Source organism: Panthera uncia (genome assembly GCF_023721935.1).
Source record: "Panthera uncia isolate 11264 chromosome C1 unlocalized genomic scaffold, Puncia_PCG_1.0 HiC_scaffold_3, whole genome shotgun sequence".
NCBI classification, from domain to species: Eukaryota; Metazoa; Chordata; class Mammalia; order Carnivora; family Felidae; genus Panthera; species Panthera uncia.
The window spans coordinates 26,647,354-26,671,271 of NW_026057584.1; the positions used below are offsets into that span (position 1 = coordinate 26,647,354).

At 38.8% G+C, this 23,918-nt stretch overlaps 1 protein-coding gene across 3 annotated transcripts in view; it reads right to left on the reverse strand.

Moving 5' to 3' along the window:
• Window positions 1-23,918, reverse strand: part of UNC80 (unc-80 homolog, NALCN channel complex subunit) — a 224,490-nt gene that overhangs the window by 12,724 nt on the left and 187,848 nt on the right. For all 3 annotated transcript variants that reach the window (XM_049615007.1, XM_049615005.1, XM_049615006.1), the window contains 9 exons: window positions 16,246-16,446; window positions 13,965-14,088; window positions 12,877-13,002; window positions 11,521-11,644; window positions 10,578-10,784; window positions 7,450-7,634; window positions 6,448-6,613; window positions 4,773-4,952; window positions 1,868-2,006 (listed from right to left, as the gene is read on the reverse strand). In XM_049615007.1, coding sequence (XP_049470964.1) covers window positions 1,868-2,006; window positions 4,773-4,952; window positions 6,448-6,613; window positions 7,450-7,634; window positions 10,578-10,784; window positions 11,521-11,644; window positions 12,877-13,002; window positions 13,965-14,088; window positions 16,246-16,446 — 1,452 coding nt within the window. The remainder of the gene's footprint in view (window positions 1-1,867; window positions 2,007-4,772; window positions 4,953-6,447; window positions 6,614-7,449; window positions 7,635-10,577; window positions 10,785-11,520; window positions 11,645-12,876; window positions 13,003-13,964; window positions 14,089-16,245; window positions 16,447-23,918) is intronic.

Sequence of the window (23,918 nt, forward strand, 5' to 3'; positions counted from 1 at the left end):
TCATGCTTGCTTTCTTTCTTTCTTTCTTTCTTTCTCTCTTTCTTTCTCTCTCTCTCTCTCCTTTAGTACCTAGCTACCATTGAGCTAAGCACCCATGAGCTGATTGTACACTGTAGAAATAGCCTCTGTCTCCAGGAAGAGGCTCCTTTTTCTTAATACACATAGACTTTACTACCTTCACTAGCCTTCCAAAATATGACTCAAGCCAAAGGGTTTAACTGTATGATTTTTCCAGATTTCCCATATATCCACAAGAGAACAAATTTTCACCCTTGAAACAAATTACCCTCTTAATGAATACGTACAAAGGGAATGGATGGTCTTGTTAGTTTAGATAAATAACCAAGAAACTCTCTATGTTAAATTCCTATAGTTCCCTAATGTAAATAAAACTTTTAAATAAATTACTGGATAGTTTTCTCTTGTCCTTGATAGAACCTTGCACATTGCTAGCAATTAAAAGTGAATTGATAGTTACCAATATTATCTTTTCTTTTTGGACATTTTATGTATGTATGTATGTATGTATGTATGTATTTATTTATTTATTTATAAAGTAGGTTTCACGCCCAGCACAGAGCCCAATGTGGGCTTGAACTCAAAACCCTGAGATCAAGACCTGAACTGAGATGAAGAGTTGAACATTTAACCGACTGAGCCATCCAGGCACCCCCTTTTTTGGACATTTTATAGTTTAGATCTAATTTTTTTTCGCACATTTTACTTGTAAGACTTCCTTTTTAAAGGTAAATTACCAAAAGGAAGGTACATAATCTTTTATAATGATACTAACCCTTATATATTATTAATTTTTGTAATAACCAACCAGTACATAAAACATTGCTTTCTTGACAAGTATGCAATTTCCTTATTAATCATCTTTTATCATTTGCCCCTATTTTTTGATATTCTCCCAAGTTAGGCTTCAATTCACAATTTTTTTTTTTTCCATCTGTAAAGTTCATGAACTATTTGCTAAAGGATTTGGGCACAGGGTAATTATTCCTGCATATAAACTGATTTTATCTAAACATTAGAATGTGCTCTGGTTTGTATTATTTTCCATGTATGAGTTATAACAATGAACCTGTAGTATTAAAAATAAACAACAAACTAGCCAAAAACACATAAGGCCAATGCTTTGAAAGAATTCAGTTCCTGAAGTGAAAATATCACTGGTTCTGAAATAGATAATGTTTTGACTTTTACATCACATAATTTTCTGTACTTGATATATGTATCTTGGAATGTTTCGTGTATATTCTTAGAGGGCAGAGAACACATAAAGAAAATGTCTTAAAGTGGTTAGTCATGGAATCATAAAACTATAGATAGAGAAGGTACCGTGAAGACCACTTTAGCCAACTTCTTTATTTCACAGACAAGAGCATTGTTGACCCTTGTTAAATGACCTGCCCAAGGTTACACATGTTGGCATAGGTCCTGTTCTGTTTGGTTAAGCATCACTACCTCCAACTAAATACTAATGACCTACCAAAGTCTAAACTGTACCACATGTATCAAGCTCGTCTTCTATGCTTGCCAGGTACTCATTAGCTTAGCTAATGATATATGTGAAATACGAAAATGTCATTTGATGACCAGAAAAAAAGATATCACGTATCTATTTCTAGAGAATTTTTAAGTTGAAACAATGCATGCGTCCCAGCATTCTACTGGTCTGGCTTAGAAAACTCTGCAAACTGTTGCCTGCATGACTTTGGTTAAAATGTCCTTTGTTGAATGATCTACATAAAAACATGATTGTCTGCTTCTCTTTTGGCCTTTTAAGACTAATAAAAGTAAATTTTCAGCATTGCTAGCTTTGCCCCCAAATGCAGAATGTAAGATATCCGTGGCTCTTTACCTTTGGCTGGGTAACATGCCCACCTCGGCCTGAGGTGCAGACGTGCTAGAGACGTGGCTGGAGAACCGCCTCCTTCCGATAGCACTCAAGAGGTAAGCTTCTTGTTCACTTACCACACTGGGCATGCTTACAGAGTCATCTGATAGGGGGCAAAGGAATGGAGTGTTATAAAACGATGACGTCGATCAGAAAACCCAAACCAAATTTGTCCTTGGGTTCCATCCTTGGCTTGAATACAGCCTTAGGGCGATCTCTGAAGCTATCATTTGTACCTTTTATAGACTATAAAGTAAGACTCCCAAAGGTCTTAGTTTTTCATGGGTACAAAGGGATAAATAACTCTTCATATCTACACATCTCCCACCCTCAAACAGCCCTTATGAAACAAACAAAAACTTCTTAGCCATTTCACAAGTAAATAACTTGTGAAAGTCAAGAGGCATTGGCAACATAAAGGTTTCAGAAAAGCTGGACTAAACATTCTGAGAATAGTGCAAAAAGGAATATTATTAAATGAGTCAAGTACATTTCTTTGACATTCAAAAACTACACTGAGTACACCTAAAGATTTTTAGACAGCTGAGGGAAAGACTATTTCAGATAGTTTTAGGAAAAATATTTTAAAACTTATAAAGTTAAAAAAATAAATGCTTATTTTGACCTAAAGTTTTAAACTGTATGCATGTAGTCTTACTTTCTTCATGGAAGTGGTAATGTATTCAAACCCACGTGAAAGTTAGCTTTAACACAGTATTTGTGACAGGTAATCTCATTCAAGTGAGTTAATGTTGTTTGTTGCTGAACAGTAAACATATTTTGATTAACATAGTGTTGTGGTGAACTTATGCTACCATATAAGATCATCTGACATCGTGCATTTAAAATACCCCAAATAGTCCTATTTCCAACAAAACTTCTTTCAAACCCAAAAGGTGTATATGAAGTGTCAGAAATATTAGTGACCGACTTGAAGTTGATTCTTGTTATAGAGTGGTATTTCTTTTTTAGGTGTGTTCACAGAGAAGAGAATAAATAAATGTGCCTTAAAAATATGAAAAACATGGTAGGGTAGATAGAGCTATTTCTACAAAAATCAGATCTCACTGATTTTTTCCCCCTATTTAAACTCATATATCACTTAATAGTTTGTCAATATTTGTTTGATGATTAATTATGTGTTGCCTTCCATTCACCCTTTTGTTAAATGTTACCAAAAATGTTTGTCATCTCCTCTGCAGGACTAGATCTAAGATCTCAGAGAACGTATTTTTTCTCATTCTTGTTCCTCATCTTGTACCTGTTAGGTCTTAAGACAGGTTTGATGATAGAATGGGAAAATAGTTTAATTCAAAAGAGTCAACCATCTGGCTTTCATATCCACCCTATATAAATTAATACACACCCACATAACAACCACACATTTGTTAGCAACTCAGTTTCCGCTGGGATGATTGTGATGTCTAAGAGCAGAGATATTGACAAAAAATTACATATTCTTCAGTGTGTAAGTGCTGGCTCCTAGCTAGTGGTCGTTCTGTTTATGTCCTCTCTACTTTTCTTCTCTATTTCCTTCCTGCTGGCTAGGACATCTACTTATTCCTAAGGTTACCTACAAAAAATATTTAGCTCTACTAAAGATTGGTGGTATAATTTCCCATAATTAAAAAGATTGCTGGGAGAGACTGCTTCAAGCATTAAAGAAAAATAGATACCACTTGAAGTTCGGAACGATTATAAGGACTTAATGTATATAAAAACTGTTGATCCTTATCTCTCTCATTTTGTTTCCTTGGTCAAGATTTTCCAAGATTGCCCAAATTACAATTTAAAGAGTATTTCCATGCACAATGACCAGGGTGATTTTGAAACAAGTATATCTGTAGGTCAAGTGAAGGACAATATGATTATCACTTTGTTATCTAATTAACCCTGAAACAAAATCTGGAAATGTTGCTGCATTTCTTTCTTTCTCTCTCCTACACATCCAACTATAATAGGGTACTAAAATACTTTCACGTTAATTAAAATTCTAACCTCAACTCTTATTTTTTCTAGTTTTGATTGAGGCTTTTTGTTGTTGTTTGACATGGAGAGGCTCTGAGTGAAGATCTACATTTTGTCTTCTTCATTTTTAAGACATTGACAGCATGCTTTGCTATAAATGTTATATCAGAGGGTCTTTGAAACACAACTGGAAAATAATCAAGACAATAAAAATAAGTAAATTACCATGGTATTTCATTGGACCTTTACTTTTTACTTTTAACTCCTGTTAAGCATACACATGAAGTATATTCTCAACTAGATTTTCCCACATTTCATGACACCAAATCTTAGGCATATGAATTAGAAGCTCCTGGACTGCCTCAGTCATTAGGGATACTCTTAATTCAAATTTAGGTTGTATTCCCTCTTGGGTTGTATTCCCCCATGAGAGCCTACTGGTTTATGTTCTAGAGAGTGTAGCTGACTGGTCTTTTCTGAGTCCTGAGTACATGCATTGCTTACTTTTCCTTGCCCAATAGGGTCATATAAGTGCTGATGAGCGCTCTAAGCAAGATAGCCAGGAGAAAGGGGAATAAACACTTCCCTTAGTTACCTAAGTACCACTTAAATGAGAATAAGTGGAAAAGTTTGAATATACAAGCTCAAAAAAATGTGGGGGTCACTAAAGATTTACTTTTTGTCTGAATTCCTTCCAAATGACCAAGACTATCATGGAATTTATAGAAGAGTAGGCAGTAGGGATCATGGTCACAATTCCATTTTAAACCCTTTTTGTAAAAAATGACCAAGGGATCAGAACTGGAAAGGGTCAGAATGGCATGCAAGCTCTCATTTGCATGCCAAGCTGGGTCACACATGCCACCCCCCCCCATCAACCCCATACTGTGGGGTGACCTACTTTCCTCATCTTCCTCATCAGTCCTACTCAGGGTGTCCTGCGAAGCCTGCTGGGAGGGTTCACTGTCCTGCTCCCAGACAGTGCCTGTGCCCGTGTTGGAGCGGGACATGGTGGCCAGGCTCAGGCGGTAAGCAGAGGTGGAGGTGCCCACAGTACTGATGGACGTCTTCCCTTGGTAAGCTGGGAGGTTGAGAGACCAAAGGAAATCCATGGTGAGCATCTTGAAGGAAAACAAATGCTTGCTTCAAACTCCTCCCTTGTATTGGCTACTTGTATTTTTTTAGGAAAGGTCAGTGAAATAGTGTGTCCTAGATAAATAGTCTTTAGGATAAAATAGGGAGTGGAAGTGAAGATAGAAGAAAAAGAAGAAGAAGAAGAAGAAGAAGAAGAAGAAGAAGAAGAAGAAGAAGAAGGAGGAGGAGGAGGAGGGAGGGAAGGAGGAGGGGGAGGAGAGGAGGAGGAGGGAGGAGAAGAGGAGGAGGAGGAAGAAGAGGGAAAAGGAGGAGGAAGAGAAGGGGAATTGGCATTTGATTTACTTATAATTGAATAGTTTCTTCACGGGAATATAACATCTCTAATAATGTAAAATGCTTTGATATGGTTTCTTTTCTCATAGCTTTAGATATCATATGCTAAGCCTGGAAGAATGCAAAATAATTTTGACATGAATGGAAGCTTCCAACTTGGCAGATTTTACTGAGAAATATACCTTAGCTCACACAAGCATGTGGGAGTAATAAATACATTGTCTGATAGGAACTTCTCAATCAAAATCAGAATACAAATCAAAGCTGTGTTTCCATTCTCCTATTCTGGAAATTATAACTTAAAAAATATCCCCTTGAATATGTCAAATTATTTTATCATAAAGCAGAATATCTGAATGGCACTGTGCAGATTTTACTAAGACTGTACTCATCAAAATCTGTCTTTAATACATTGCAAGTAATAATAAATTCTAGAAAGAAAAAGAAGCCACACATATGGGAGACTACTTATGGGTAATGACTGCCCTCTAATGGCAGATAATGATTTGTTTTCCCTCCTGGTAATGCTGTTAATAATTGTAAAAAGTAAACAGTACACTCCCCAAAGAAAACCTTTGGAATAATGTAAAGCAAGGACCCCTAGCCTGCCAACTCTAATTCAACACTTCCTCCCCCAATTTGTGAAAGTTAAAGGCTTGTAAGCAATCATACTAGTTGGAAGTCCCCTCACTGTGGTCACTGTCAGATGGGTAGATTATTTACCCTCTGTTGAGTCTCCATTTCCTCATTCTTTAAGTGGACTCTCACTTATGCACCTTGAAGGCATTTGTGTGGATTAAATGAAATAACATCCATGAAATTATCTACCATGTAATAGATGTTCAAAGAATGCGAATCCTGCTTCTCCTTTCCAAAAAGGAAATGAAGGCAAGAATTCCAATACTATTTTTCTTGTTAAGTAGTCAAGTCAGAGCTTAACTGCTGAAATGAAGACTGAAAAAAAAAAAGTTTAGAAAAGATTCCCCTGCCTTGTTGTTGACAATGATCACATGGTCAAATCTACCAGTGGACTGCATGGCTAATTTCATCCATGGTTCCAAAAAGAGTGGTGACCTGGACAGCGGCATTCTTTGTAGGTTGTGAGTTCCAGGAGTCAAACAAATTCCAAATACCCCACACTTACTCACCTGAGCCACTGTGAACTGCCTCTTTTAGAATTTTTAGTTCACTGTTGAATTCAGCAATAAGGGAGCTTTTACACAGAGGGCGTGGGATGAAGCGCCGCTCCAGCTGGTCAGCAATATGTTGCCGGGCAGAAAGCTCTTCATGATTCTCTGCTGGTTGGGCCAGAAGCTGAAAGGAGGGGGGAGATTCTCAGGTCCTCAATCTTCCCATCTGTACAATGGGCTAATTATTGTACCTATTTTATAGTGGATTGTGAGGATTAAGTAAGGTAATACATATGAGCTTTTGTTATTTTTCTTTAAATGTTTACTTTTGAGAGAGAGAGAGAGAGAGAGCATGCTTGAGTGGGGGAGGGGCAGACAGAGAGGGAGACAGCGGATATAAAGCGGGGTCTGTGCTGACAGCAGAGTGTCCCATGCACCACTCATATTCAGAAACTGTGAGAGCATGACCTGAACCAAAATCGGACGCCTAACTGACTGAGCCACCGAGGTGCCCCATGTGTGAAGCTTTTAGAACAGTGCCTTATACAGGAAGCTCTTAATCAATACATTATTTTGAATCACTGTCTCAGGAAATCGGGGCAGGAAAAGAATAACACAGTAGATGAATACTGAGGGAGGGGAGAAACAGGCCTTAACTGTTCTTTTTCATGATTATTTAAAATCAGATCTCTGTCATGTCACTGAAGAAAGAACATTCTTCAGATCGTACCATTGGGTCAATCTTTTTTTCCCTTTTCCCCTAGGGGGCAGTGGTGAGTAGAGACAGAGGGCAGAGTTTTACAGACTAGAATAAAGGTCTCACTGCCAAGGTACTTCTAACACGAAGTTTTGTCCTCTGGGATCCTGTTTTGAGCTGTTTTCTCATCAAGCATGGTATTAACAGGGTCCTACTGACTAGCTATCCCGTGTCCCACGAGCACGGCTGCAGCAATCCTGCCTTAACTGGGAGAAGAGCACATTCCTGGGGCTTGTCATTTCTAGGAAAAGCACACACCACACCTTGCACTGGATGAAAGGGCGTAAGAGCACGAAGATGGGTATTCGGGTCCGCACGATGAAGTCGAGGAAGTCCCACAGGGCCAGGCCTCCCACCTTCCGCAGGGCCATCTCCTTCACCTGGAGGCTCAGCCAGTACCACTGGCTTCCCAACTGCCTCTCAAAGCAGACGAGAATCACCTTCAGCGCTTTACAGCAGGAAAAGAGAAGAGTAAGTCCGCATACTTGTGCTTTAGAGGAACCCTGCTCACAGCCACAGCCCTTTATGTGTCAGAAAATGTTCCGAATTTCTAAATCCTCTCAAGTTTCCAGAAACGTACATGTACTCCTGGGCGAGAGTATTCTGACATCAAGATAAAAATCTGGATGGTCAACATGTTTTGATTCTGATCAGGAGAACGCAGACATCTTTCTTAAGCGCATTTCGCTACCATTGTGGAAAATACAGAGCGCAGCGGTTCACAGGATTGCAAGGGAAATGTGTTGTAAACAGAACGTGTGGCTAATATTTTGCTTTCTGAAAGTTTTCTCCTAGTGGCCTTATGGTAATACCAGCATATTACTCATACCCTAAGCTAAAACACGGGTATTTTAAAAGTTTTTTTTTTCTTTTAAGCATAGACATAATATATTCTTGTTGTTTAAAGTAAAATCAAACCATACAGAATTACACGGAGTTCAAAGAGGAAAAGTCCTTCCCCTTCCCAGATCCCTTGCCAGGCCCATCTCCTCCCCAGAAAACCAGGAAATGCATTTGAGTATATCCTTTCAGGTGAAAAAGCTCCATTCTCCCTCCCTCCTTCCCCCCTCTCATATTGCACATCATGTTTATTATTTAAGCCTGTTGGATTTCTTTTGCAATATCTCTTTCTTCCTAGATTCTGGCAGCCCTGTCACAATCTACTTTTTTATTTTATTTTATTTTATTTTATTTTATTTTATTTTATTTTTCAGGAAGAAGATTTCCCAAACTGTGTCAGGACCAAACAGAATATTGTAGAGACGTCAAACATTATGGCAGGAGAGTCCTCTGACATCTCAGCTCTCTGCACAGGGTCTGGTGTGGGGCAGTCAAGGGAGGCTTGGCCTTCCTGATCGTGTCATAAGGCCCATCCCAGCAACTAAAAGACGCAAACACCTTTATCACGTAGTTAGGACATTTCCAGGGGAAAACCATGCCATGTAACACAGAGAGGGATGTTGTAAGTGTCTTCTTTACCCACCCTCCTCAAAATCTCACCTTCACGGCAATCATTCACCCCCATTCCTTTCCCTTAACTAAACAAATGAACAAATGAACAAAAAGCAACACTCCTCTTTCCCTACCCTGAGCTTGGTGACATTTCTACTGTTATGTGCCTATTAGCCTTCTTTGTGTTTCTGCCATTCTGCTTCCCACCTTCACCTCTTTCAGCCCAATACATAAGCAGGATAGCAAAGGGCTCAGGAGCAGGGACTCTGGTGCCAGGTGGCTTGGATTTGAAATTTGGCTCTGCTGGTTATTAACTGTGTAACTTTAGGTAAGTTACTCAACCTTTCTGGGCCTTTGCCTCTTCACTCCTAAAATGAGAAGAACATTTATACTTCTTAGAGTTGTTGTGAGGATTCAAAGTATAGAAAATACTGCTTAGTGCACAGCAAGTGCCCAAAATAAATGCAAAAATCGATTTGAAACAGAGGCCCAGTGGCCTGGCCAAATAACCAAAGGATCCACCTTCATTAAAAAGGCAGAAGGCAGAGTGAAGTGAAAATAATTACTCATCAAGTGTTTTCTCCTATCCTTGCCTTATGTGTTAAAGCCCACCGTCTCCCTCCTCTTCTGTGCAATCCCAAACCTTATGCACGGCTTTGTTCCAGAGTCTAGATTTTATCTGAACCCCACATTCTCACGGCTTTGGCAACCAAGCCCCATATGGGTAGGTCCTGTGCACATGCATGCTTGTTTCCTTTTTTCCTTTTCATTCTCACTGTCAATCACATAATTTTCAAATACTTATTCTTATTCGTTTATTTTTTTTAAGGAATCTCTATGCCCAATGTGGGGCTCAAACTCACAACCTGAGATCAAGAGTCACATGCTCTACTGACTGAGCCAGCCAGGCACCCCAAGATCTCCCCTTATGATACAGTCCAAACTCCTCACACATTCCAAACTCCAAGGACCTGTTTTTACCGGTGTGTATGGTTCATCTTATACCCCTCACATGAAGCTCTACTTTGATAAATTGAAAAATGTTAGGCATGATTTTCTCAACTTGCTCCTTTTGAGATTTTCTGCTGCCAGTGCTCCTTATTCTCAGTGCTATGGCAGGAGTGGGGCTTTTCCCCAGCTTAGTGTTCCTTGGCTTCAGGGCCAAGGAGGGGGGCTCCAGTGTTCCATGAGGCAGGACCAAGTTAAAGGCAGGGATGGGGTGATAGAAAAGTAGCAGTGGAAGCCAGAAGGAAACTGGAAAGCCTATGGGGGAGAACCAGTTGACTGGCCTCACCAGAATGAAAATTAAGATAGAGATTTAGAGATGCTATTATAGTAAGGGAAGAAAACTAGCTAGTAGGGAGCATAATGTCCTGTAAGGCCACCATGTCTTACTGCGCAGGATGTGGACTGCCCCAATCTAGGGGCTCCGTTCACATAGACGACACACCAGTGAGTCCCATGAGCCGTGCGACTCAGTGTCTCTGTGTATTAGACGTAGTCTACATCTGATAACAGCTACCATAGGTAACCTCATTAGTGATCTCACACTTAACCAGCAAGGAGAAATTCTTACTACAGATGCTTTCCTTACATGTCCAGATGCTGTTAGAAAAACAACCAAGTAATTTAGGTACCACAGATAGGAAACTACTTTGTTTTCTGGCATATGTTTACAGACTGTTTTGCAAGGGTGATGCTTCCTGCTTGCTGAAGTGGCTTCTTTAAATACCTCTGGACAGAGGTCTTTTAAAATACGTTTTGAGTCAAGGTGTAACATAACTCAGTAAGTATTTATGTTACAAGTGTACATACACAAACATACATATACTCATATATATATATACACACACAAACATATATATATATTCTTGTGTGTGTGTGTATATATACAAGTGTGTGTGTATATGGGGGGGGCAGGCATAGGGAGAGGACCTACCCAAGTATGCTGCTTGGCTGGTGGACTCTGCCAGCCCTTCCCTGCGCAAGTCTTTGCTGGCATCCCCAGGGGTGGAGCAGTGGGCAGGGGAGCTCTCCAACATGAAGTTCTTGCTCCTGGACGTGCTGATGATCCGTGGTGGCAGGAGCACATTAATGACCGTCTGCAGGAGCAGCTGTACCTCGGGCTGTTCCAGCCACGGGCTATCTAAGGGACAGAGTTCGCAACAGGGAAGTGGAAAGAAAAGCAAATCACAAGGTAGACTTCCCACATTAGACACAGCAAAATTCAGCTGCCTTTCCAATGCCAGACTAGAATACCCTAGCAACTCGGGTGTTTCCCCACCAAGTACAGCTTCTCCTCTGGACAAAAACAGCATCCCTGATACTGGGTGTTTTCTCCATAGTCAGCACCCAAGGGCTCGTGTTCTTAGCCAAATCTCCCGCTTACCATTGCGATCTGCTTTCTTTCTTTCTGCTCAAATACTCATAACGTATTGTCTTTACATTTGAGATAAACTTTCCCTAAAAGAAAAACACCCCAAGAAGGAAGAATAATGAAAGTATATTGGATTTAATGGCAATGGCGGGGTTTACGCTAACCCTAATGGCAGTAGATTATAAAGCCCATTCACTTGTCAATTCACACCACACTGTATTTCAATTAATACCATCTTCTTAATGGAAACAATGTTCTCCCGATTTTTGCTGTACTCAAGTGATTTTAAACAGGACACATCTTCCATGAAGTGGAGCAGAGAAACTCTTGACCCAGGGTAGCTAAACTGAAAAGAAAGGAAAACTCTATTTCCTAAGGCAACCCTGTTTAAATCATTCAGATGGACTTCAGTGATGGCCTTCATGGGAAAAAGAGTAAGAAATAACAGTCTGCCACTAAAGAAAATACAACAGTGATAAATTTCCTTTAGTTAAATTAATCAGACCTTTGCTTCCAGATCCTACTGTGAGCACAAATGGGATGAGTAGATTTAAAAGCATCCCCTCCCTTCGCTCTTGATTGGTGAATGGGGAGATCACATGGCTTAAAGGAAAATCTTCTTTTAAAGCCTGTGCAGCAATAATAGAAATAAAGATTAATTGACCCCACACCCATTTGGTATGTTTGTTTTTACACAGCACGATGAAGACGGTGATTCCCTGTTGGCTGCTCCTGGAAACTATGAGTTCAATTGCACAGTGTACAAGATTCACTCAAAACTGATACTTTACCATTTGCTTGACATAACTGAGAGTTATATACCTAAAAAACAGTAACATCTTGAATATTAAATGCAAAATTGTAATACTTATGGTCTGGCACAAAAAACAACTGCACATCCCCATTCATTTTCTCCATGTGTCCACCAATAAATATTTTAGAGATAGAAGAGAAGCAATAAATGATAGCTTGCCACCTGTTCACCTAGAAGTTATTTAGAAGTCCTCTGACCTCTGCATAAGGCCTTCTCCAAAACAGAAAGGAATAGGCAATATAGAAAGAAATATATGATCTCTGTACACAGGTTATAAAGATGTATCACTTTAGGGATCATTGTTTCCCTTCTGCATGGTAGCCAAAGCTCTTGCTTAATTTCTTTTGTACCATCACCCATTCTCTGGATGATGGACCATCAAGTATAGTTGTCAGACAATGGATGGGTCATTATCCATTTACATCAAGTGTGTATTTCCCATCAGTCACAGAGCTTACTGATGATCTACCATTCTCTAAAATCAGGTGACACACAGAAAGAGGCAGGGGAATTGGCATTCTGCACTTTTTGCCTTGGGAATATTATTTTAAGAAATAAAATAACTGGGAGAGTAAAAAAAAAAAAAAGAAACCCACAGTATTCAACCCACAATCATTAAAGTAAATTAAGATATTCAAAGTCTAGTAATAACATTTGAAAGAATTTTATATTGCAATTCTTTCTGCGAATAATTTAAAACCAGACTTTGAATATTACTGTGTCTTTTAATTAACAATTGTGGGCTGATTATCTGTGAACTATTATTTTCCTAAGGTTTTGCACACATTGGAAATGACTTAAGTGGTTCTTGAGATTGTGGCAGGACTGAATGACTCTGCTATTTTTGAGATCTCGAGAAGAATTACAGAAGCACAACTTAGGGCCAAGCTCAGGACTGAAGCTCCAAACCCATAAAAGTTTGGAGATGTTTACACTTTTGTTTCACAGATTTTGCCCAGCCTTTGCAGAAAAAATAGAGAGAACACCATGATCTGGTGCCTCAACCAGCAACTTAATGAGCGTGACAAACAGATAAGGCAGTCACACCTGTATCTGCAATGCTACAAGCCGGACAACAGCTGTGCTGAAGGGCAGAGGTGGTGAGAGATAAGGGCTGAGATGAAGAAGGGGTAATCCATCAGCAACACTGGAAGGTCCTACCACTCCCATCACCTGAAATACAAACAGAGCACATGACCAGCCTTGACTATTGCAATTTCATGCAACCGTAGTAAGGGAGTCTCATTCAGTAATAATAAAATAATAATAATGATGATGATAATAATAATTTGAAGGTTGGGCATGTTACTTTCAATCTGTTCTTGCTGCCTTCTTCCGAAGGCATGTAATGTCTAGAGTCAGATCGAACATGACACTGGATTCAGCCAAGGTTTTGTAGAATGTTGTTGGTAGCTAACTATGTAAATAATGAGAGATGAACCAAAAACTATTCTAATCAGGAGATTGGACATACTTACTGGTGAATTCAAAGGAATGCAGTCTGCATTCTTTGATGGAGCAGATATTGACAATGATGATGGCATAGCTCTATTTGCACTAGGCATTCCAGCTATAGACTTATTGCTCAACTAGTTAAGCAGCAGATCCTACTCAATGAAATGCTCTAACATGGTTTCCACATTGTACAAAACCTTGTGAGGACCAGACTCTAGATATTACATCCATGGTAAAAAAAAATGTTTTTTTCTTCCCATAAATCCTAGACTGGCCAACTCATAGCGTCATTTTGCACTAAAAAAGAAAAAAAAATCTCTTTGCATTTTAAACTCCCCCACCCCAGACTACCTCAACGTCTAGCCAATTGTGCGGTCTCCACCACCCCACTCTCCAACTGGCAGCCCTCAACTCTCAGCGCAACTTAAAGAGGCAAATTGTCAAAGTAGTGCGTGGGAAGCAGCACACCAAAATCCCACCTGTGTAGGGATGGGCCCCTAATCTCCCCACGCACCACCTTGAGATGTACCTCACTGTTTTCAATGTCACCTGAGCCGTCTGTTTTCATGGGTAGGTAGGGGCACAAAGTGGTTGACCTGTAAATCTTCAATTCAGAGAAGTCAATAGCAGAGTTAGCTAAATTTTGCAAAGTTTCATAAGATTGCCACTTGGCTACTCACCAGATTGACACAGACATTGATCAGTGACCTAAGGTGAGGCAGGAAGGATATGATTGGCTGCCTCTGAAGTGTCAAACAAACCCCTTCAATCAAATTGCTGGCAGGCTCCCACTCAACCTGTCGCCTGGAATACAATATAGGAGCCGTTAGCAGCGTGGCTCCCTTCTGGAGTCAGTCTGAAACAAGTGAATGAGACAGTGATTCTGACACCATCTAAGACAGGACAGGTGTCTGAGACAACAAAGTGCTTCACACGGGATGAAGTTTACCCATGTTGTTCCAAAAGCACAGAGCACACTGGGAAGGGAAGAAGATACTGAAAACGTAGCAGAGGCACTCCTGCCCCACTCGACTAATGAGACAAAATCTATTGAAGAAAAAACAGAGATGATGAATGGGTTGCATTTTAAGTTCCCTGGTTTTAGCTTTGAGAGAGGGTATAAGACTACAATTTTAGGAAGCCCAGCATAGGGGCCATTACATCCAACAGAACTAATCTGACCACAGGCTGCATTTCTGAAATCTATTTATCAGACTACAATTGATCTCATCAGCTTTTACACCAGGATACAACTAATTAGATTTATATGGGTTAACTCCTGCCAAAAACATGACATTAGAAGATAATAGTCCATTTAAAAAAGCATTCTTTCTTGGCCTCCTAAGAAATGATATTTTTTGGCTACTTTCTATGGTCATATAAGTGGTATAAATCTAAACACAATTAAATGGACATGGGATTTTCTGTAATAAAGTCAATCCAGTCTGTAATTGTCTTCGTGCCAAAAAAGCGATCTCTGTGGCCCCCAAATAAACAGGTTGGGTTTTACTGATCTCAACACTATTTCCAAATATCATCCTGCAAACAATTTCTAAGTTTATATTTCCAACCAACGTAGAATATCTATAATGATGAAATGAAAGTGTTCATAAGTGAGGATATATTGACATCCCTGATTCTCAAGTAACCTACAAGGTCAGGTTCAATCAACATTTCCCTTGTTGAACTGAGATCACCTAAAAAAAATTAAATCCAAGGCAACCTCAAATTCTGAGGCTGTACCCCAAATAAATTGCCTATATTGGCCAATCTATGCATTAATTCAGAAATCTACTTTTAAGAAGCATGATGTTCTCTATAATGGGCTTGATTATATGACAAATGAGTCAGCTATGGAGATGTTTAATATCTTAACATACAAAGTTTTTTAAGAAAAAGAACTTATTTTGACACACCCTTGTAAGAATTATAAGACTGTGGCCATTTACCAAAGGGCACAAATGTTCCACTGGGACCACTAAAAACATAGGTGTGCTGTAAGGACACAGACATTTCCATGCCACTGAAATAAATAACCTTGAAATAACATATAGGCATTCGTCATCATGTTATAAAGGAATATAGGAACAAAATATCAACTGCTGGAATGAAATCTTTCAATTTCTTTTTTATAAATCCAACAGCTCCTGATGGCTACATAAATGAACAAAAGAGCATAGGCTAAAACCTGGAAAAGTTCTGACAAATTGAATGCTAAGTGCTACAAATTCTTGGACAAGAGTTGCATTGATTTGTGGTTAATATTAAAGGGACCGAAAATGCTCTCATGAAATCAAACTTGAAATTTCTGAGTTAGTAGGTTTATCAACATTTAATCAATTGAACTGTCTGTCTACAGGTTTCCAAACTGGACTCAGATCTCCAGGTAGTCTGGTTCCTTGCATAGAAAGGTTACTGAACAGAGATCAAAGGGTAATTGTGTTAATTTAGTATCACCCTGAATTAGATGAAAAGGTGAAACTTAGGTATTTGCTATTAATCCTGGGATTCTTTCCAGCTCCTATGTGGCTGCTTATTACTAAGATTTGCCTTTCTCTAAACTCGTAACTAAACTACTATGCTAAAGACAGTATTTTTTGAACATCAAATTAATTTTTCTCTTCTCCTCAGTTGTTTTATTTATAAGGCATACTCCGCTTTATTTCAAAAGAAATTGAAGGATACTCACTGAATTTCTTATGTTTGTCAGATGAGGAACATGATAGCTAAGAAATGAACAGAACTTTCAAGATGAACACATATAATTTTAAAGAATATGTTATTTCTTCAAAATGTAGACCCTGCTACTCATGCATCCATATACCTGGTTAGCTATGCACATATGCCAACAGAAAACTTTCAAGTCATTCATATAACTCCAGATTGTGCCGCCATCTTAAAAGACGGTAACCCCCAACTTTGAATCCGCAATATCAACGGTTGACCAGGAGGCCTTCTCACCTCAAAGTAGGCATCTTATGAATTTTGTTGAACATTCTATCCAGTCTCTTTAAAATGAGGATAAGGGCTGGCCTCACTGCCTCGGCTGTCCAATCGGTAATGGGTAGCATCTCCATGATGTAGCGCCGAAGCCCACGGCTCTCCATTGTCTGGGTGTCGTATGGTGCCAGCTTCAGAAGGGAGTGTGCAATTTCTGCCAACCTACATTTTTTTTTAAAGAATAAGCGTAGAATGCCACAATGGGGATTTCCCCGTATAGCACCATGTTAATCAGCCTTCTTTCAGCATACCAACCCCCTGAACTAAAAACATTCTTCCCTCTACCTTCTATCCCTTAGGTCTTCTTGCATGACCAATACATTGATACCTGCACATACATATTAGCAAAGAATCATAGAATATTCCAGAGAGTAAATGTGAATAGCATCTGATGAGTAAATTAAAACCCAGAGAGATTAAGGACAGGCCAAACATATCTAGAGAATATGTATACATGTATATGTATGTGAGGATACACACACACACACAAATACATACCTACATGCATATATGTGAAAGGTACGTATATACACAATTATGGGTATAAAACAAAACTTAAACTTTAAATGTACAATAAAATCACTAATATCAAGGGCTCAAATAAACTTCATGGCTCCATAGCTCCTTTGCTGCCCATAGTTAAGGTTAAAGGCATATATATATATATATATATATATATATATATATATTTAATGTTTTATTTATTTATTTTGACAGAGAGAGAGAGCGAGCAACCTCGGGAGGAACAGAGGAGAGAGGGAGAGAGAGAATCCCCAGCAGGCTCCATGCTGCCAGAGCAGAGCCCAAAATGGGGCCAGATCTCACAAACTGTGAGATCATGACCTGAGATGAAATCAAGAGTCAGAAACTCGACCAACTGAGCCACCCAAGCACACCAAGGGAATGTACTTCCTCCAAGTGTAGCCCAGAGTCTGTCACCAGACACAGGTCCATGCTGTATGTCCTAAGTACAGAATTTCTGAAGGTGAGCTGACCAACAGCACTGATTGGGCAAGTGTGTTTCTAGTAAATGCAATAGTTGGTTAACTAAATAAATTTCAAAACTAAACATGGGTTTCCAACTTGTAAATATTACAAATATAATGGTATACATGGTCCTTAAAAAGCCAATTGAATTTATTTTTTTAAGTTTATTTATTTATTTTGAGAGAGAGAGAGAAAGACAGAGAGAAAGAGAGAGAGGGGAGGGGAGGACCAGAGAGAGAATCCCAAGCAGGCTCTGCACTGTCAGTGCAGAGCCCAACATGGGGCTAGATCACATGAACCCTGAAACTATAACCTGAGCTGAAATCGAGAGTCAAATACTTAACCAACTGAGCCACCCCCGTGCCCCTGAATTTAATTTTATATGAAGAAGAAAGCATTTTATTTATTTTTAGTCAAATGTTTCATTTTATTTAACTTTAGTTTTTTTATTACAGTATAGATAACAGTGTTATGCTAGTTTCAGGTGTACAATAGAGTGATTCAATGATTCTATACACTACCCAGTGGTCATTGTTAGTGTACTCTTAATCCCGTTCACCTGTTTCACCCATTCCCCCCACCTACCTCCCCTCTGGCAACCTCTAGTTTGTTCTCTATAGTGAAGAGTCTGTTTCTTGTTTGCCTCTTTTTTCTTTGTTCCTTTATTCTGTTTCTTAAATTCCACACATGAGTGAGATGTCATGGAATCAGTCTTTCCCTTATTCCACTTAGCAGTATACCCTTTAGCTCCATCCATGCTGTTGCAAATGGCAAGATTTCATTCTTTTCTGTGACTGGGTAATATTCCATTCCATTCCTATATATATATATATATATATATATATATATATTCCATTCCATTCCTATATATATATATATATATTCCACATTTTCTTTGTCCATTCATTCATCTATGGATGGATTGGATACTTGAGTTGCTTCCATATCTTGGCTATTGTAAATAATCCTGCAATAAACAGGGTGCATTTACCTTTTTGAATTAGTATTTTCATTTTCTTTGGGTAAATACCCAGTAGTGGAGTTACTGGATCATATGGTAATTCTATTTTTAATGTTTTGAGGAAACTTGACACTGTTTTCCACAGTGGCTTCACCAGTTTGCATTCCCACCAACAGTGCATGGGGGTTCTTTTATAAAGAAAGCATTTTAGGGATGCCTGGCTGGCTCAGTTGTGGAACATGCGACTCCTGATCTCAGGGTTGAAGGTTTGAGCCCCTCGTTGGATATAGAAATTATTTAAAATCTTAAGAAAAATGAGACAGCACTTTAAACTTTTAGAGTGCTTCGCTATCAAATACATTGAGTAGATGCAGAATGTGTAGAAGATGATATTAAGAGGCAAAGCACACTCATTCATGGTAATATCTTGCATCTACGTTATATGATTTGAACCTCACTTTTTTTCCAGGGGGGAAAAAACTTATATTTTAAAATATATATCCAGGACTCCTATCACAGTGACGGAAATGTCCATATTCTTTAAGGTACTAGAAATTCCTTTGAAAACAAGTTTCTTTAAGTAAAGGGTAATTAAGCCAGTCTTACCAATTATTTGAATCTTTTGTTTCAATCAGCATATGTCTAGCCAGACATCCAAAGTATGCTATGGAAGCAGAATTCAGGACAGGGGGATTCTGATGGAAAAGGGGAATAGAGAGGCCTCATGTTGTCTAAGAGTGCATGTGTACATGGTACCATCAGGACGCATGCATGTGCTAAGGGTTTTCAGAACTATTACTAAAGGAGAAGAGGAGATTCCAAGTAAAGGGACATCAGAAATCAGCTTTTATATTTTTTTCTTTTTTTTTTAATGTTTAATTATTTTTGAGAGAGAAAGAGAGACAGAGTGCAAGTAGGGCAGGGGCAGAGAGAGAAGGAGACACAGAATCCGAAGCAGGCTCCAGGCTCCCAGCTGCCAGCACAGAACCTGATGTGGGGCTTGAACTCACGAACCATGAGATCATGACCTGAGCCAAATTAAGACTTTATTTTTAAACAATCTCTACACCCAATGTGGGGCTAAAACTCGCAACCCTGAGATCAAGAGTTGCACATTCTACCAACTGAGCCAACCAGGCACCCCAAGTTTTTCTTCTCCCTTTTTTTTTCTTTTCTATTTTTTTTGAAGCAAATTTACCTTGGAAAAGCCCTGAAGATATAATCCTCAATCTCATGGTTAAAAGAGATCTTTTCTTTTCTTTCTTTTTTTTTTCTGAAAGAGATCTTAATAGCTCTTGGGCAGTGAGGTCCATAAGTTGGACCCCTGACTGGATCCTCTTTAATAAAAACAGCCTAAAGTAGAAATAAAAGATTTAATTTCTCAGGCCCCACTCTAGATTTAATGAATAAGAATATCCAAGGATTGGGCCCAGAAATCTGTCTAGTTTTTACTTTAATTTTGAAAATTTTCAACATATACAAAGGTAGAGAGGCAAGTATATAATGAGCCCCTCATGTACCCATCACCCAGATTTAACAGTGTTCAATTCACAATCACTCCTGTTTAATTTATACCCCCAATCACTCCCCTTCCCCCTACTCCAAATTACTTTGAAGTAAATCCCAAGCATCAAATCATTTTATCAGTACATATATTTCAGTGTGTGTCTCTAAGGTTAAGGACTCAAAAAAAAAAAAAAACAAACAAACACAATACAATTATGACAGCTACCAAGTTAAAAATAATTACTATGAAAAGAAAGTTATCCAGTCAGTTTTCAAAATTCCCACATTATTTCATGATTCTTTTTTTTTTTTTAACATTTATTTTTATCTTGGAGGAGACAGAGAGTGAGTGGGGGAGGGACAAAGAAAGAGGAAGACGTAGGATCTGAAGCAGGCTCCAGGCTCTGAGCTGTCAGCACAGAGCCTGACTTGGGGCTTAAGCTCACAAACTGCGAGATCATGACCTGAGCTGAAGTTGGACGTTTAACCGACTGAGCCACCCAGGTGCCCCTATTTCATGGTTCTTAAATAAACTTCTTAAAAAAACAAATAAGAATAAAATAAGACCCATACATTCAATGGGTTGGTATTTCTCTTGAGTTTCTTTTAATTTGCAGGTTTTTCCTCTTCTGCTCTTGTTTGATTCTCTTGTAATTTATTTCTTGAGGAAATCAGCTGCATGTCCTGTAGTGTTTTCCACACTCTAGATTTTGCTGATAGACTCTCCATGCTATCATTTAATCTATCCCACTGCTTCCAAATTTAGTTCCATTTGTGGTTAGACTAGGGGTTAGACTAGATTAGCTTTTGATTTTCTGGAAAGCATGTTTCACAGGTGATGTGCATTTTCATCAGGAGACACATGATTCCTGCTAGTCAGTCTCTATGATGTCATCTGCATAGATCCTAGGCATCACTAGGCATCACTGCATAGATCCACTAATTCATTAGAAGTAGTGCAATAACAATGTTGTGTCACTCTTTTTCTCATGCATTGACAATAAAATTCTAATAAGGAGAAATTTCTCTTTGATTACTCCAAAAGAGACAAGGCAAATGCTTGACAGGACTTATATTTTAAGAGCTCCTAGTGATTCTGACAGGCACTCTGGTTTAGGAATCACAGCCCAGCCACTGTCTCTCTAACACCTGGGTCGCTCTACAATGACTTCGTCTGATTAGCACCATGGTTGGGGAATTCACTACTACATAATGCAGCTCCCTCCACCTTTGGAGGTCTAAACTCTGAGAAGCTCTCCTCATATTAGGTCCCCAAATTCCCTCAGTTTCTTCCTTTTGGCTTATCTGGAAGCCTGAATTCAATCCATCTTCTCCATGTCAACCCTTCATTATCAAGAAACGGTTATTGTCTTCTCTCCAGACTGAACATCGTACTTGAGGAAATTGTGTGTGAACGCGCATGTCTTAAAGAAATCATTTTAAACAGCCCATGCCTTCTTCCATTTATCTCTTTCTCACAAATGTGCCACGCAGAAAATTCTTTACTTTTCAGGTTGTTTGCATGACAGATAAGAGCATATCTACCTGCACATATTTCTTTCCCCTTATTATTTTATAGATAACATTAAGAAATGCTTGGGAAAGGATCAAACTGTCTATTTTAAGTATAAAAACAATATTTACAACTGAACTTGAGTCATTTATGCATTACTATCTGAATTTCTCTAATCCCTGCTGGTGTTAAAAAATGAATTTGCACTGAGCATAAAACAAACAGTTCCTTTAATACAGTCTTTGCTGCACTAGCAGATGATAATCTCTTGGTCAAAAAAAATTCCTATGGTCCTTTCCCAGTGACAACACAAGAGATTTTCCCATTGAGAGGGAGAGTTGAAGAGATGTAGGCAGAGAGCTGAAGGCAGAGATGGGGGAGAGAGAGGGACATAGAGACATGGGGAAGGAGGAGAGAAGGAAAGAATTTGCAGAACTTATTATCCTGCTATATATACTGCTGGGTTAGGCAAAGGAAACACTGGATTCCCTTAGGGCAGTAACTCTATCTAACCAAGAATCTGGAGATCCTTGCAGTCAATCCTATAATGCAGGAGTGAAGATTGCCTCTTGTACTGTCTCTTGGTTCTTTGCCTTGAATTAAATATTTCATGTAAATATCTCCCTATCTTTTATATCATGGCATTCCTGTTTTACCAAACCTCTCTCCTTGAGTCATACTATCCATTCTTATGACATAAAACACCACCTAGGTGCTCACAGTTCTGGCTTCTACATATATCCAAATATATATTTAGTTTGTAAGAGAAAACCTAACCTGTCTTTTGATTGGTGCAGGGTCAAAGTACATGGATCTATCCCTACTTAGCAGCATACAATATTTCTGTTTGGCCAGAGATAATGGCAGGTCCGTCTTTGTCAAAAGCTTGTTGTGAGAAATTGCATGAATAGAGGTCATTTAGCAGAGGTCCTGGCAGTAAAAATTTTGCCAATCCTCCAATAGGCAATGAAATAACTGTGCTTTTCAATGACATTATCTTGTGCTTTTCAATGACATTATCTTGGCTTCAGATAGGTTGCTCTTGCTGAAGTACATTATGATGTTAGCCAACTTTCAGTACCGACAGGCCTCTAGCCACATCAAACTGGCATTTTATCTATTATGGAGGTTTTGTTCATCACTCTTTCCTTTTAGCAAACACCAACCAGGAGATATTTCTTATTCTTTGTATTTTAAAAAAGCAATGTTTTATCAAACAATTAATTGTTTTTATCTTATCGACACTATAATTTTGTAATTAGTCATTTCCTCCTCATTGCTTTGATAACTCAGAAGCTCAAAATCAAGTTTATGGTCATGAATAGCATCTAATCTGATCAAATCATATAGATTTCCTATGTTAATGTTATCATAAACATAATTATTTCCCTGCTAATTTTCTACTTTGTTCTGACTCTCTAATTTGTATATTCTATCCCCCTGTTTAATTTTCTAAGTTGTCTCAAGTATTTTGCAAAATAGTAAACACAGAAACACACATATGATATATAGTACTTGCAACAATGCATTATAGTAGTTTTCTTTTTTCAAAAATTTTTAATGTTTATTTATTTTTGAGAAAGAGAGAGACAGAGTGTGAGCAGGGGAGGGGAAGAGAAAGAGGGAGACACAGAATCTGAGGCAGGTTCCAGGCTCTGAGCTGTAAGCACAGAACCTGACACACGCTCGAACTCGTGAACTGAGATCATGACCTGAGCTGAAGCCGGATGCTTAACAGACTAAGCCACCCAGGAGCACCTTATTTAACCTTTAATAGGGTTTGGCCCTTAGAGAGAGCTCCAGACCTCTCTAACACTCTCCCCTTCCTCCAAATGCCTTAAGAAGTGTAGATATAAATGATTGAGTTATAGGACAGTTACTAACTCATGATCAGGATTGTTCTCTCTCTCTCTCATCCATCTTTGAGGAATCTTGTCCCTTTACTCCCACAAAATGGCAGTTGATAGTAGTGATTCTCTGATTCTAGGAATGTGATGTTGTTCTGTTCACAGAATTACTTGGTTCAGGTAGCCATGATCATTGGGAAAGGAGGAGAGATGGACTGAATGGAGCACTGGTTTGCTATTGCAACAGGCTCTTAATACTACAAACTTTCCTCCCCTTTCCCAGTGCAGGTACAGAAGTTCTTAGTGTGAAATAAGCTCTTCTCCATTGCTGTACAGTGGGAGCATGAACACATAGGAAGCTCTTGAGGCCTGAGTGTGTGCCAACAATTCAGAGAATGTGAAATTAGCTTGGAGTAGAAGAGGCTGTGTTTTCTCTACATTTATGTGCTCTCACTTTCCCTCACGTAGTACTTTCTAAATTTTTCAAGGGATAATTTTAGAAAAAAAAGTCGACAAAAATCAGGAAGTTGGCGTGTTTTGCCAAATAGCAGTATTATTTCTGAATGGCTAGAACCTAACTCTACTCCATAGATATACTAAACTTTTTAAGTGCCTATTTTGTCACACATAGAATTTTCCATTCAAGGAATTTTTATGACCTTTTATAAACCGTGACAAATCTGAATAGAAGATCATTTGGAATCATGTTTCTTTTAAGAATCTGAAAATATAGACACAGACTTCAGGATTTACACAAGTGAGGTGACATCACCATAGAAGGAATGAACTATGAGTGCACAGAGATGCAATTCTAGGTCCT